The 16,071-nt window shown below is 42.9% G+C and overlaps 1 protein-coding gene across 2 annotated transcripts; it reads left to right on the top strand.

Annotated features, from left to right (window-relative positions):
* Positions 1-8,971: 8,971 nt before the first annotated feature.
* Positions 8,972-15,596, top strand: LOC121571215 (homeobox protein SIX6). 2 transcript variants are annotated; one of them, XM_041882552.2, is made up of 3 exons: positions 8,972-9,762; positions 13,994-14,157; positions 14,409-15,596. In XM_041882552.2, exons 1-3 carry the CDS (start codon positions 9,355-9,357, stop codon positions 14,620-14,622), a joined length of 786 nt encoding a protein of 261 aa, XP_041738486.2. In that variant the 5' UTR covers positions 8,972-9,354; the 3' UTR covers positions 14,623-15,596. The 2 variants fall into 2 exon arrangements, with proteins under 2 accessions (XP_041738486.2, XP_045078270.1); XM_045222335.1 differs by having other exon boundaries at positions 8,972-9,777.
* The last annotated feature ends 475 nt before the right edge of the window (positions 15,597-16,071 follow it).

Here is a 16,071-nt window from a genome sequence, read left to right as displayed (position 1 = left end):
CAAATTTTTTTTTTTTATAAAAATTTTAAAATCTCTAAAAACCTGGTTTCACTTTGTCATTATGGGGTATTGTGTGTAGATTGATGAGGAATTTTTTTTATTTAATCCATTTTAGAATAAGGCTGTAACGTAACAAAATGTGGAAAAAGTCAAGGGGTCTGAATACTTTCCGAATGCACTGTATTATCCTGCAATATACTGTACCTCTCTTAAAAACAGTCAACTGAGATTGAGTATAATGCAAACAACAAAAACAGGTATGTTGTTAACACGTGGTAGATGCTGGTTAAAATAAGAGATTTGACTGTGCTAAAATGAGATGGGGATTCATCCCTTGTCTTTCAATCCACCACAAATATTTGCCTCCACAGTGACTCTCAATCATCCGTGCTCACCTTTGAGGCAAGAGATTTAGCTCTTTCTCCTCCTATAGCATATCACAACAGCGGAAGGGGAAGTGAATATATTGTTTGTTTGGTGAATGCTCCCTGGGCATACGGTGCTGGGGGGGTGGGGGGCACTCGTCCTGTCTGAGAGGATACTGGTATTGAGTTGCAAACGAGTTTGTAATTAGCCCCTACTTCACTTGCAGGGAGGGAATTAGTGTGTGTGTGTCAGTGTTTGTGTTTCGGTGTGTGTGTGTCGCTGTGTGTGTTGCATTTATGCGAGTGTGTGTGCTTAATTCATGTGTTTTGGTGTGTGTGTTCTCCTGAGCTTGTGTGTGTGTGTTTGACCTCCTTTCTTTAGGAGGAAAGGGGTTGGGGCCAGAGATAAGGATAACACTAATTAGTTCTCCACCCAGTTGCTTGTTAATTGTGTTGTGTTGTGGATTTATACAGCATGGTTGGATGGGTAATACCCCGCCCCACAGGGCCCCACACCCCACCCCCTGCCTTGCCTGTTTGCAAAATCAACAGCTCATTTTTAAGCAGGCGACTTCTTGTTTAAGTCTAATTAATTATGCCAAGTGGGGTTCCACCTTCACCATCATGTCCTGGGCTGCATTCCAAATGGCACCCTATATCCCTATGGTGCACTACTTTTGACCCAGGCCCATGGGCACTATAGGGAATAGGGTGTCATTTGGGACGCAACCCTTGTCTTGTCCAGAAAGGGGAAGAGGTGCAGGGAGGGGAAGAGGGGTATGGGGGATAGATATGTGCATATGGTCACATAATTAATTAGAACAGAAAAGTATGTAACTATATAAATCTGGTAAAAAATATAAAGACAAATAGTCCCCTGTAGCTCAGTTGGAAGAGCATGGCGCTTGCAACGCCAGGGTTGTGGGTTCGTTTCCCAACGGGGGGCCAGTATGAAAAATGTATGCACTCACTAACTGTAAGTCGCTCTGGATAAGAGCATCTGCTAAATGACTAAAATGGAAATGTAGATGGAAATGTTGCTACAAGGTTGATGACCACTCTTCAGCCTCCAATGTGTTTGGTTCAGCTTGCAAGAGTGCAATTTTGACAATAAAGCCAGGAATATTAACATTAGCAGGCTCTATTGGCACACTATCGTATTGTATCATATAAAAACAATGCCTCTAGAAGAATGTACAGTATTCAATAAATCAATACAGTTTAAACACCCCTCACCCCCTGATACTGACTGGCACACACCATCATAATCTCCTCATTCCATCTATGATTAAGAAGATTGGTAATCTCACTCAGTCTGCTCTCAAAGTGTTAACAGATTGGTGGGTTTGGGGAGGGGGTAGAGGGGTAGAGGGGTGTGTGGTGTGTGTGCGTGCTTAAGTGAGTGTGTGTGTGCAAGCGTGCATTCAAACGTGGGAAGTGTCTGAGACCTAACAGGGTCAGATTAACGGTAAAGTATGATCTTCCCCCGGCTCATCTAATTTCTCCCCCTTCTGTGCTCCTCTATACTGGCTGTGTGCACAGACACTTGCACACACACAGTACAATCCCTTCCAACAGACACACAAACACACACTGCACCCCACTGCCCTGATAATCTAGCTAGGCTATCATCCACTGCCCTCTGTTTATACAGGGAATCTATACCCTTGTCTTGAGTTATGGACTGTTTGGGTTGACTTCCATTTTGTCACATCATTTTTTATACATTGTGTTAGTACAGTTATATATTTTAAACCTTAATATTGAAGTTAATATTGAAGTTAAAATGAATATTTTTTATATGGATATAATGTAAAAACATTTCAAATATCAATGTTCCTGTATACAGTGGCAGACTCACAATTAGGCAACTCAGTCAATTGCTTAGAGCATCACATCATCAGGGGCCGTAAACCTTTTTGTGACAAAGAAATGTATCCATTTAACATGTATTCTGCACAAAATGTATACAGTTGTTTAACTAAATAATAATAAAATGTAGCTAGGAAATATGACAGGATTTTGAGTGTATTTGGTCATTTACAACTGGTCCCTGTAGCTCAGTTGGTAGAGCATGGCGCTTGCAACGCCAGGGTTGTGGGTTCGTTTCCCACGGGGGGCCAGTATGAAAAATGTATGCACTCACTAACTGTAAGTCGCTCTGGATAAGAGCGTCTGCTAAATGACTAACATGTAAATGCTTAGAACATTACATCTTACACTACATGGCCAAAAGTATGTGGACTGCCCTTCAATTTAGTGGATTCGGCTATTTCAGCCACACCCGTTGCTGACAGATGTATAAAATCGAGTACACCGCCATGCAATCTCCATAGACAAACATTGGCAGTAGAATGGCTGGTGCAGAAGAGCTCAGTGACTTTCAACGTGGCACCGTCATTAGATGCAACAACGGCTCAGCCGCGAAGTGGTAGGCCACACAAGCTCATAGAATGGGACCGCCGAGTGCTGAAGTGCGTAGTGCAAAACATAGTCTGTCCTCGGTTGCAACACTCACTACCGAGTTCCAAACTGCCTCTGGAAGCAACGTCAGCACAAGAACTGTTCGTCGGGAGCTTCATGAAATGGGTTTCCATGACCGAGCAGCCGCACACAAGCCTAAGATCACCATGCGCAATGCCAAGCGTCTGATGGAGTAGTGTAAAGCTCGCCGCCATTGGACTCTAGAGCAGTGGAAAGACGTTCTCTGGAGTGATGAATCACGCTTCACCATCTGGCAGTCTGGGTTTGGCGGATGCCAGGAGAACGCTACCTGCCCTAATGCATAGTGCCAACTGTAAAGTTTGGTGGAGGAGGAATAATGGTCTGGGGCTGTTTTTCATGGTTTGGGCTTGGCCCCTTAGTTCCAGTGAAGTGGAACGCTACAGCATACAATAACATTGTAGACGATTCTGTGCTTCCAACTTTGTGGCAACAGTTTGGGGAAGGGCCTTTCCTGTTTCACCATGACAATGCCCCCGTGCACAAAGCAAGGTCCATACAGAAATGGTTTGTCAAGATCGGTGTGGAAGAACTTGACTGGCCTGCACAGAGCCCTGACCTCAACCCCATCGAACACCTTTGGGATGAATTGGAACGCCGACTGCGAGCCAGCCCTAATCGTCCAACATCAGTGCCCGACCTCACTAATGCTCTTGTGGCTGAATGGAAGCAAGTCCCCACAGCAATGTTCCAACATCTAGTGGAACGCCTTCCCAGAAGAGTGGTGGCTGTTATAGCAGCAAAGGGGGGACTAACTCCATGTTTATGCCCATGATTTTGGAATGAGATGTTCAACAAGGAGGTGTCTACCTACTTTTGGCCATGTAGTAAATCTGTAGTCCATTCAATTGGACTAATTATTTTCAGAGGTTATAAAACGAAATAAGAAAACTGAAGAAAGAGAATCTCCCAATAAAATAAAGTATTCATTCAACTATTACAGTTATATTCTGCATAAAGTCAGAATTACTTGTCTGTTGTCTAAATTCTATAATCAATCATGACCTCAAAGGTCTCCAGCTAAGCCAGTATTGTCTGGTAAGCCCATATTTGTGTTCTGTAGAAAGATTGCTTCGACAAGACTAAACCACTTTACCTGATTCTAAACCATGACCCTTTCTTTACCTGACTACAATCTCTATTTTAAAACCTACAGTGAGGGAAAAAAGTATTTGGTCCCCTGCTGATTTTGTTTGTTTGCCCACTGACAAAGACATGATCAGTCTGTCATTTTAATGGTAGGTTTATTTGAACAGTGAGAGACAGAAAAACAACAAAAAAATCCAGAAAAATGCATGTCAACAATGTTATAAATTGATTTGCATTTTAATGAGGAAAATAAGTATTTGACCCCTCTGCAAAACATGACTTAGTACTTGGTGGCAAAACCCTTGTTGGCAATCACAGAGGTCAGACGTTTCTTGTAGTTGGCGACCAGGTTTGCACACATCTCAGGAGGGATTTTGTTCCACTCCTCTTTGCAGATCTTCTCCAAGTCATTAAGGTTTCGAGGCTGACGTTTGGCAACTCGAACCTTCAGCTCCCTCCACAGATTTTCTATGGGATTAAGGTCTGGAGACTGGCTAGGCCACTCCAGGACCTTAATGTGCTTCTTCTTGAGCCACTCCTTTGTTGCCTTGGCCGTGTGTTTTGGGTCATTGTCATGCTGGAATACCCATCCACGACCCATTTTCAATGCCCTGGCTGAGGGAAGGAGGTTCTCACCCAAGATTTGACGGTACATGGCCCTGTCCATCGTCCCTTTGATGCGGTGAAGTTGTCCTGTCCCCTTAGCAGAAAAACACCCCCAAAGCATAATGTTTCCACCTCCTTGTTTGACGGTGGGGATGGTGTTCTTGGGGTCATAGGCAGCATTCCTCCTCCTCCAAACATGGCGAGTTGAGTTGATGCCAAAGAGCTCGATTTTGGTCTCATCTGACCACAACACTTTCACCCAGTTCTCCTCTGAATCATTCAGATGTTCATTGGCAAACTTCAGACGGGCCTGTATATGTGCTTTCTTGAGCAGGGGGACCTTGCGGGCGCTGCAGGATTTCAGTCCTTCACGGCGTAGTGTGTTACCAATTGTTTTCTTGGTGACTATGGTCCCAGCTGCCTTGAGATCATTGACAAGATCCTCCCGTTTAGTTCTGGGCTGATTCCTCACCGTTCTGATGATCATTGCAACTCCACGAGGTGAGATCTTGCTTGGAGCCCCAGGCCGAGGGAGATTGACAGTTCTTTTGTGTTTCTTCCATTTGCGAATAATCGCACCAACTGTTGTCACCTTCTCACCAAGCTGCTTGGCAATAGTCTTGTAGCCCATTCCAGCCTTGTGTAGGTCTACAATCTTGTCCCTGACATCCTTGGACAGCTCTTTGGTCTTGGCCATGGTGGAGAGTTTGGAATCTGATTGATTGATTGCTTCTGTGGACAGGTGTCTTTTATACAGGTAACAAACTGAGATTAGGAGCACTCCCTTTAAGAGTGTGCTCCTAATCTCAGCTCGTTACCTGTATAAAAGACACCTGGGAGCCAGAAATCTTTCTGATTGAGAGGGGGTCAAATACTTATTTCCATCATTAAAATGCAAATCTATTTATAACATTTTTGACATGCGTTTTTCTGGATTTTTTTGTTGTTATTCTGTCTTTCACTGTTCAAATAAACCTACCATTAAAATTATAGACTGATCATTTCTTTGTCAGTGGGCAAACGTACAAAATCAGCAGGGGATCAAATACTTTTTTCCCTCACTGTATATGCACACAAAGTCCATAAGCCTGGTCTGCTGGATTGGTATTCATGTGGTTCTCTAGTCTAGAGACTATGGATGTAAACTGTCCAGGGTTGCTGTCAATTCCATTTGAATTCCATCATTTAATTGAAATTAATTGAAATTCCAATTCAAGAATATAAAAAAAAAATTTTTTTTCAACTTGTATTTTCCTTAACTGACCACAACCCACCTCCACCACCATACTGGCTAGCCATCATGGTACATAAAGCTACAGTATTCCCCTAAACAAAACAGTAGCCTAATAAATACAATTAATAATCTGCAATGTGCCTAAAGAACCAGATCTGTTGAATGAAATAGAAAAGCTACAGTGGGGAAAAAAGTATTTAGTCAGCCACCAATTGTGCAAGTTCTCCCACTGAAAAAGATGAGAGAGGCCTGTAATTTTCATCATAGGTACACATCAACTATGACAGACAAATTGAGATTTTTTTTCCCAGAAAATCACATTGTAGGATTTTTAATGAATTTATTAGCAAATTATGGTGGAAAATAAGTATTTGGTCACCTACAAACAAGCAAGATTTCTGGCTCTCACAGACCTGTAACTTCTTCTTTAAGAGGCTCCTCTGTCCTCCACTCGTTACCTGTATTAATGGCACCTGTTTGAACTTGTTATCAGTATAAAAGACACCTGTCCACAACCTCAAACAGTCACACTCCAAACTCCACTATGGCCAAGACCAAAGAGCTGTCAAAGGACACCAGAAACAAAATTGTAGACCTGCACCAGGCTGGGAAGACTGAATCTGCAATAGGCAAGCAGCCTGGTTTGAAGAAATCAACTGTGGGAGCAATTATTAGGAAATGGAAGACATACAAGACCACTGATAATCTCCCCTCGATCTGGGGCTCCACGCAAGATCTCAGCCCGTGGGGTCAAAATGATCACAAGAACGGTGAGCAAAAATCCCAGAACCACACGGGGGGACCTAGTGAATGACCTGCAGAGAGCTGGGACCAAAGTAACAAAGCCTACCATCAGTAACACACTACGCCGCCAGGGACTCAAATCCTGCAGTGCCAGACGTGTCCCCTGCTTAAGCCAGTACATGTCCAGGCCCGTCTGAAGTTTGCTAGAGTGCATTTGGATGATCCAGAAGAGGATTGGGAGAATGTCATATGGTCAGATGAAACCAAAATAGAACTTTTTGGTAAAAACTCAACTCGTCGTGTTTGGAGGACAAAGAATGCTGAGTTGCATCCAAAGAACACCATACCTACTGTGAAGCATGGGGGTGGAAACATCATGCTTTGGGGCTGTTTTTCTGCAAAGGGACCAGGACGACTGATCCGTGTAAAGGAAAGAATGAATGGGGCCATGTATCGTGAGATTTTGAGTGAAAACCTCCTTCCATCAGCAAGGGTATTGAAGATGAAACGTGGCTGGGTCTTTCAGCATGACAATGATCCCAAACACACCGCCCGGGCAACGAAGGAGTGGCTTCGGAAGAAGCATTTCAAGGTCCTGGAGTGGCCTAGCCAGTCTCCATAGAAAATCTTTGGAGGGAGTTGAAAGTCTGTGTTGCCCAGCGACAGCCCCAAAACATCACTGCTCTAGAGGAGATCTGCATGGAGGAATGGGCCAAAATACCAGCAACAGTGTGTGAAAACCTTGTGAAGACTTACAGAAAACGTTTGACCTGTGTCATTGCCAACAAAGGGTATATAACAAAGTATTGAGAAACTTTTGTTATTGACCAAATACTTATTTTCCACCATAATTTGCAAATAAATTCATTAAAAATCCTACAATGTGTGAAAACCTTGTGAAGACTTACAGAAAACGTTTGACCTGTGTCATTGCCAACAAAGGGTATATAACAAAGTATTGAGAAACTTTTGTTATTGACCAAATACTTATTTTCCACCATAATTTGCAAATAAATTCATTAAAAATCCTACAATGTGTTTTTCTGGATTTTTTTTTCTCATTTTGTCTGTCATAGTTTACGTGTACCTATGATGAAAATTACAGGCCTCTCTCATCTTTTTAAGTGGGAGAACTTGCACAATTGGTGGATGACTAAATACTTTTTCCCCCACTGTATAGGCTATATATATCAATTCCCTATAGCCTATACTCATATCATATAGTTTATCATTGTTGTACCGCATTCGTAGACAGATGCTTATTCTAATCTGGATTAATAAGAAAATGGTCCCCTAAAGACTGATTAATAAAATCAGAGAGGGATTGAACCCTTGAAGCAGGATCGTGTAATACCGTGTCCTCGAGTAACACTGTCGTCCATCCCCATCACCCTGCCTCCAGAGACGGGTGTTTTTTAAATCCTGACCCGGGGATCGACCGGGGTGGAGGAGGATAGGTCTACGGTATGACAGTGTCCACTTTAATTAAAAGGCGATCCGTTTTGTCGGGAGCATTGAGAGAATGCTTAGTCGCTTTGCCAAACATGCGTCTCGGAAATTTCGCTGCGGGCAAATGGAAGCGGCCGCCGGGTTTGTGATACAGATGCAGATTTTCCTGGCCTTAGTGCGGTAGCTCTGGCGCTCAGATTCAATGCTCATTAAAATCAGAGCATATATTATAGCTGTGAAGCTGTCTGTCATCTATAGCCCAAACATGTTGTGAGCCAGGGTGCATCCATCCACCAGCGCTAAAAAACAACAAAAAATGAATACAATTAATTAGGTTTGGGTTAGGCCTATCTAAAATATATGCACAATTTACCCAAGACCTATAATAATTTGTTTTCAAACTGTAAACTACTATTCCATAAGAGTAATATCTTGATTTTTTAAAACCAAACATTTTATCACATGATTATAAACACAACAATGTTATGCTACTATTCTACTATTCCAATTATCAAGTAGGCCTATTGGTTATAGAACAGTTATTGATTATTTATCACTTCTATATATTTAGGTGATTTAACTTTCTAGTAAATACGAACCAGGCCTAGTGGGTAAACGCTTGATTACACACATTTTCCTCCTCTCTTCTCTTCCCCTCATCCTCCCTCCCTGTCCCCTGGCCTGAAAAGAATTTCCCCTGGCCTGAAAAGGATTTCCTCTGGCCGGCCAATCATGCAGATCAGACCAATTAAATATCCTTGTTGTTAGCTTCCCAATCATCCTGACAGTCAATGTATCCCTCGGCTAACACAAACAATCTGATCAGGCTGTCACCTCTATACACATTACCCCCTCCCCCGCTAAGTGGCTAATGACCGCGAGGCGCATAATCCCTCTCAAAACATCTACAAAGATGCTAATTGTTTCTAGCTATAAATACAGGTTGACTCCTGGCGTTCCTTCTTTAGCCTACTAGAACCGACCGAACTCCAGGAAGCGCCTGGCTCCGACGCGACTGTTATCACATATAGCATAGCTTGCCAATACCGGGAAAAGACAGGAGAAACAACTTACATAAGGAACTCGCTGCTAATCAGATTTATTTGTATTTTGACAAAACTATATTTGTTTCAACTGAAGTTCCACATCACAGGAAGGCATACTGGCACAGTGGTGTGTAAAAGGACACTTCACGCGCGTTTTGGTTCACGGGCTACATACTTCAATGCGCACCAGACAATTGGAATGATATGACCATTGGCCATGTCCATTTAGCAAATGAACCAACATTTCTTTTTTAGATATATGATCATATAGACTATTTTATTTGTTGACAAAGTCTGAGAAGAACGAAAAAGGGGAAAGATGTTCCCTTTGCCTATGTTCACCCCGGAACAAGTGGCTCGGGTGTGCGAGAACCTCGAGGAGACCGGCGACATCGAGCGCCTGGGGCGGTTCTTATGGTCCCTGCCTGCCGCTGTCCCTGGCTCCGCCGGGGAGGCTCTCAACCGCCACGAGTCAGTGATGCGCGCCCGGGCGTTGGTCGCCTTCCACGGAGGAAACTTCGAGGCGCTTTACCAGATCCTCCAAAGCCACCGCTTTACGCGCGAGTCTCACGCGAAACTCCAAGATCTGTGGCTGGACGCGCATTACCGCGAGGCGGAGCGGCTCCGGGGCCGTCCCCTGGGACCCGTGGAGAAGTACCGCATCCGGAAGAAGTTCCCACTGCCTCGCACCATCTGGGACGGCGAGCAGAAGACGCACTGCTTTAAGGTGAGACACCAAGCTGTAAGTAATATTATTTCGCACCATAACTATAGTTACGCACCTTCATCATACATATATGCCCATATACACTAACTGGCTATAAATGATAAATCAACGAAAACCGTAACATATATCTGACTGTAACCAATAATTTATATAGCCTACTGGGCTGACTCACTGTTAATTGATCATTTGTAAAATATTTTGAAATTCTTTCACTAAAACATCTGAAATAACTTCAGAAGGTCCCATTATGGCACCTTCACATATCAAGTCCCCAATAGTTCCTGAACTCTTCAGTTGCTAATGACACTGAGTCACTGACAAGGGTTTTCCCTTTTTCTCCAGCCCTGATCTCTGTTAACTCAGACAATAGATAATAGGGTCAATGCCCTCCTGCAAGGTTAGGTTAGACATAGTACATAAGGTAAGAGGCTGTAGATTATTTACAGTTGAAGTCGGAAGTTTACATACACCTTAGCCAAATACATTTAAACTCAGTTTTTCACAATTCCTGACATTTAATCATAGTAAAAATTCCATGTTTTAGGTCATTTAGGATCACCACTTTATTTTAAGAATGTGAAATGTCAGAATAATAGTAGAAAGAATGATTTTTTCAGCTTTTATTTCTTTCATCACATTCCCAGTGGGTCAGAAGTTTACATACACTCAATTAGTATTTGGTAGCATTGCCTTTAAATTGTTTAACTTGGGTCAAACGTTTCGGGTAGCCTTCCACAAGCTTCCCACTCAACTGGTGTATCTGAGTCAGGTTTGTAGGCCTCCTTGCTCGCACACGCTTTTTCAGTTCTTCCCACACATTTTCTATAGGATTGAGGTCAGGGTTTTGTGATGGCCACTCCAATACCTTGACTTTGTTGTCCTTAAGCCATTTTGCCACAACTTTGGGAGTATGCTTGGGGTCATTGTTCATTTGGAAGACCCATTTGCGACCAAGCTTTAACTTCCTGACTGATGTCTTGATATGTTGCTTCAATATATCCACATAATTTTCCTTCCTCATGAAGCAATCTATTTTGTGAAGTGCACCAGTCCCTCCTGCAGCAAAGCACCCCCACAGCATGATGCTGCCACCCCCGTGTTTCACGGTTGGCATGGTGTTCTTGGGCTTGCAAGCAACCCCCTTTTTCCTCCAAACATAACGATGGTCATTATGGCCAAACAGTTCTATTTTTGTTTAATCAGACCAGAGGACATTTCTCCAAAAAGTATGATCTTTGTCCCCATGTGCAGTTGCAAACCGTAGTCTGCCTTTTTAATGGCGGTTTTGGAGCAGTGGCTTCTTTCTTGCTGAGCGGCCTTTCAGGTTATGTCGATATAGGACTCGTTTGACTGTGGATATAGATACTTTTGTACCGGTTTCCTCCAGCATCTTCACAAGGTCCTTTGCTGTTGTTCTGGGATTGATTTGCACTTTTCGCACCAAAGTACGTTAATATCTAGGAGACAGAACGCGTCTCCTTCCTGAGCGGTATGACGGCTGCGTGGTCCCATGGTGTTTATACTTGCATACTATTGTTTGTACAGATGAACGTGGTACCTTCAGGCGTTTGGAAATTGCTCCCAAGGATGAACCAGACTTGTGGAGGTCTACAATTTTTTTTCTGAGGTCTTGGCTGATTTCTTTTGATTTTCCCATGATGTCAAGCAAAGAGGCACTGAGTTTGAAGGTAGATCTTGAAATACATCCACAGGTACACCTCCAATTGACTCAAATGATGTCAATTAGCCTATCAGAAGCTTCTAAAGCCATGACATAATTTTCTGGAATTTTCCAAGCTGTTTAAAGGCACAGTCAACTTAGTGTATGTAAACTTCTGACCCACTGGAATTGTGTCTGTCTGTAAATAATCTGTCTGTAAACAATTGTTGGAAAAATTACTTGTGTCATGCACAAAGTAGATGTCCTAACCGACTTGCCTACAAAGTAGATGTCCTAATTTGTGGAGTGGTTGAAAAACGAGTTTTAATGACTCCAACCTAAGTGTATGTAAACTTCAGACTTCAACTGTGTATAGCGAAACGAATGAATGCCATGGTGTTTCCCACAGAGATCCTATTCAATTATTTTCTATAATGTAATTTTATAGTGTTTCACTTTCTACCATTTACTGCTTTGAGTTTGATGGCAAAGTTTTTCACAGGGTAAAGTGTCAAACAGGACATATCTTGTCTGTAGTAATATGGCTGAACATGTCACTTCCTTTACTGAGGGACAGAGCAATACATGACGGTCTACGGTCTCTCTGCTGAACCACTGGAAATATGCATCAGCGTCTTTGTGTGGATTCACAAAACATTTTTTTTTTTTTTTAATGGCCTTCCCAACTTTCACCAACCTTATGACTTACAGGCTAAATGTTATAGCCGAGAAACAAGCAACGTCAGCCAAAGCAAGACTCATTAGGCTACACAAAATATATATTTGTTTTAAATCTAAATCTCAACATGGAAACAACATAGGTGAGAAGAGATGCATCTGCTCTTCAACCTTAGCCTGGGTCTTTTTGTGACAACAATCCATTCCTCATATGACACGGAGTACAAGGGGGGGAATGTTAGCACAAAACAGGTCTAGATTTCAGGCTACTTCAACCTGCAGTAATCCTGTGGTTAAAGAGCTCCATAAGAGCATGTTGAATGGGGACTGTGCTGCTATAGGCTAAAGGCTGTAGTGCATGTGTTATGTCCCAAATGACACCCTATTCCCTATATAGTACACTACTTTTGACCCAAGCTCTATGGGCCCTGGTCAAAAGTAGTGCACTACATAGGGAATAGGGTGCCATTTGGGACGTAACCATGGAGGGAGTCAGATAGCTATAAGCCTTGCGTGTCAGAGACCACCCGTGGTAGTATAAACTGAGCTCCCTTTTACTCTGGAGTTTCCACCAACTCACAGCAGTGAGCAATCACCTAGCCTGGGATAGAATTGAATAACTTTATTTTCCTGCAAGGGAACTTCTTTTTGGAGTAGTTCAGAAGAATAACTAACATAAACATAGTAGGTTATGCTACAAAGTAGAACTAGCTACTAGGCTACACTTGGTTACACAAATAACAGAGGACAGGACAATGATAATACAACATCCAAAATAAAGTACCACTTTTCTTGGTGCTGGATGGCCAGTGTCTTTGATATTTGCTTAGCAGGCGATTACACTGAATACCGCACCCTTTCACTATTGAAGTGAAACAGTAGTGAAACAGAGAGATATCCCGTTTTGTATCCCCCCCAGGCTACTGTAGCAGTCAACTGCACTCCAACGGAAATGAGTGTGTCGCAAATGCAGTGGTCTGGGAACCAAGATGACAATCACTAGGTCTAGCGGGAAATGTTGGGATTAACAGTGTTTTGCCTTTTGGATGTCAGTATAGACATCATCAGTTATCTTTGGAAAACAAAAAACACAGGCATAAGTCATCCCCATTCATGTTAACCATTACAGCATTTTGGTTGCTTCACTGATATGTAAAAAATCGAAATGGACTTCAACCAACAAAATCACTATTAAATGCATATGAAATCACTTGCGTCAGGGAAGGGAATAGGTCATTTTAGAACATACAGTAGCTACACACAGCACAAAAAAAGATCCATGACTGACTGAGTAGCCTTAGACTTAACCCTGGACAGATACACACTTCGAGCAGGTCACATTTCCACAGAAACAACATAATCCCTGTGTGTCACTCTCTGGCCCAGGATGTTGTTGACAATATTGAATAGGTAAAGCCTGTGCAAGACCATTAGGTGAAGGGTCTGAGGCTGAGCACTGACTTTTGCTATAGATTGTACAGTAGGTCAGTGGAATGTCCCTACTCCCCCGTTACATTCCCCTCTTGTGGTAGAGTCAGGTACTGCATGTAAATAATCTGTCTGCCGCACAAGTATAAACCTCTACTAATCGTAAGGCTCCTAGCCCTCTCTCCAGTACTAAACCCTTTTATCCTGAGCCAATATACAGTATAGCATCTTTATGTTGATAATGTGGATTATAATTATTATCCCTTAAATCCAATTTAATACGATTATTTTCAGCATGGCTTAGGAGATCTTCTCTTAACAATATCAATGGAGTAGCCTAATGAAGATATCACACCCATATACTGCATATGTCATATCTGATTGTGAAATATATAGCTTATTAGGAACACTGTTGGTTACATGAAGCAGGGAAGTGACCATTGTTGTGTCCTTTATGTCTCTAAGGAGAGAACTCGCAGCCTGCTCAGGGAGTGGTACCTCCAGGACCCCTACCCAAACCCGTCCAGGAAACGGCACCTGGCCCAGGCCACGGGACTCACGCCCACACAGGTCGGCAACTGGTTCAAGAACCGACGCCAGAGAGACAGGGCCGCGTCGGCAAAGAACAGGTATGTCAAGACTCAAGTCAAGGCAAGAGAGGAGGCTACTCAGCTGGAACCTTTGACTTGCTGTGTCTTGTTGAATATGTTCTACATTGAAAAATTAAGCAATTTATCAAAAGACTGCTTTTTGAGTGGGAGCCAATTGATTATTATTTTACCTCAAGACAAAAGCACCACGATTAGTCACAGTGTACCACTTAGGTAACACTTCAACCAACCATGAATCTCTAAAACTAACTTCACTATCTCCTTCACAGACTGCAGCAGGATCCCACCCACCTGCCTTCTGGATGCTCCCCTAAAGGTTCTGTCCAGGAGCACCACGCTCACCACCCCCGCCTGCTGGCCGCCTCCCCCCGTCACCCGGGCAGCCCCGAGGCCAGCGACTGCAGCACGGGCACCGAACCCCGGGGCACCGGAGCCTCCACCCCCGACATCTCTGTCAGCAGTGACAGCGAGTTTGAATCCTGAGGGTTGGGTCATTGAGCACAGCTGGAGAGAGGCCCTAATTGGTTGACTCCTGAAGAGAGATGTTCTGATTGGTCCTCAGCCAGGAAGCCCCGGCCCCACAGATATAGAGACAATATTGACACTGTAGAACTACTATCTGTCTGTGAGTTGGGATTGGACACTTTGACGAAAGACTTGATATGGACACTTGATGTGGTTGCTAGTGGAAGAATGGGGAGGGGTGGAGGGTTGGGGATTGGACCATCCACAAACACATGCACTTAAAATGCACCATCGCACACGACTGTGAGGTACACGGTTATTTAGTATCGTATGACTGTGCTGCTGACTTGTACAAAGAAATACCCACTAGAATTATTTGTCCTGTAGATTTTGACTGGAACGTGGGTAGTCAGTCAGTCGGGAGCAATAGCATATTCTATAACAGCAATAACTATTCTCAGGCACATTATTTATATAAATAATATACACAGTCACAGTCTTAGAGCTAGAGTAAATACTGAACTTGAATTATAATGTTATATGTTTTGACCGGTTTCAAGTCATAGGGGGTCTATTTTTGAGTATTCTATCATTGAGTACTAGCTTTAATCCCATTTCTTAATTTGCCCCTTACAATGAACAATGCCTTCGGTAGGCTGTTGGTTTCTTACATGATCAGTCGTTGGTGAACTCAGAACTGCTTATGATCAGTGATTGGAACAGACAGGTCTGCATTTCTCTTCATAGGCCTACACGTCACTGCCTTAAAAAGGAACTATAGAATCTCATTCTACTCTAACTCTTTTAGTTCCACTTCCATTTAGCCACCATTGTAAAAGACATCCCACATCATCACTACACATTTGTATATAGATTAGATAGTTTAACATTCTTCCTCTATAATGACAATATAACAACTGTACACTACCGGTCAAAAGTTTGGGGTCACTTAGAAATGTCCTTGTTTTCCATGAAAACATACATGAAATGAGTTTGAATAGGAAATATATCAAAATGAATAGGAAATGTAGTCATTGACAAGGTTAGAAATAATGATTTTTAATTTAAATAATAATTGTGTCCTTCAAACTTTGCTTTTGTCAAAGAATCCTCCATTTGCAGCAATTACAGCCTTGCAGACCTTTGGCATTCTAGTTGTCAATTTGTTGAGGTAATTTGTAGAGATTTCACCCCATGCTTCCTGAAGCACCTCCCACAAGTTGGATTGGCTTGATGGGCACTTCTTACGTACCAAACGGTCAAGCTGCTCCCACAACAGCTCAATAGGGTTGAGATCCGGTGACTGTGCTGGCCACTCCATTATAGACAGAACACCAGCTGACTGCTTCTTCCCTAAATAGTTATTGCATAGTTTGGAGCTGTGCTTTGGGTCATTGTCCTGTTGTAGGAGGAAATTGGCTCCAATCAAGCGCCGTCCATAGGGTATGGCATGGCGTTGCAAAATGG

Source organism: Coregonus clupeaformis, chromosome 8, assembly GCF_020615455.1.
Source record: "Coregonus clupeaformis isolate EN_2021a chromosome 8, ASM2061545v1, whole genome shotgun sequence".
Classification (NCBI taxonomy): domain Eukaryota; kingdom Metazoa; phylum Chordata; class Actinopteri; order Salmoniformes; family Salmonidae; genus Coregonus; species Coregonus clupeaformis.
The sequence above is the reverse complement of the archived record's forward strand: the minus strand, read 5'-3'. Positions and strand labels throughout refer to the sequence as shown.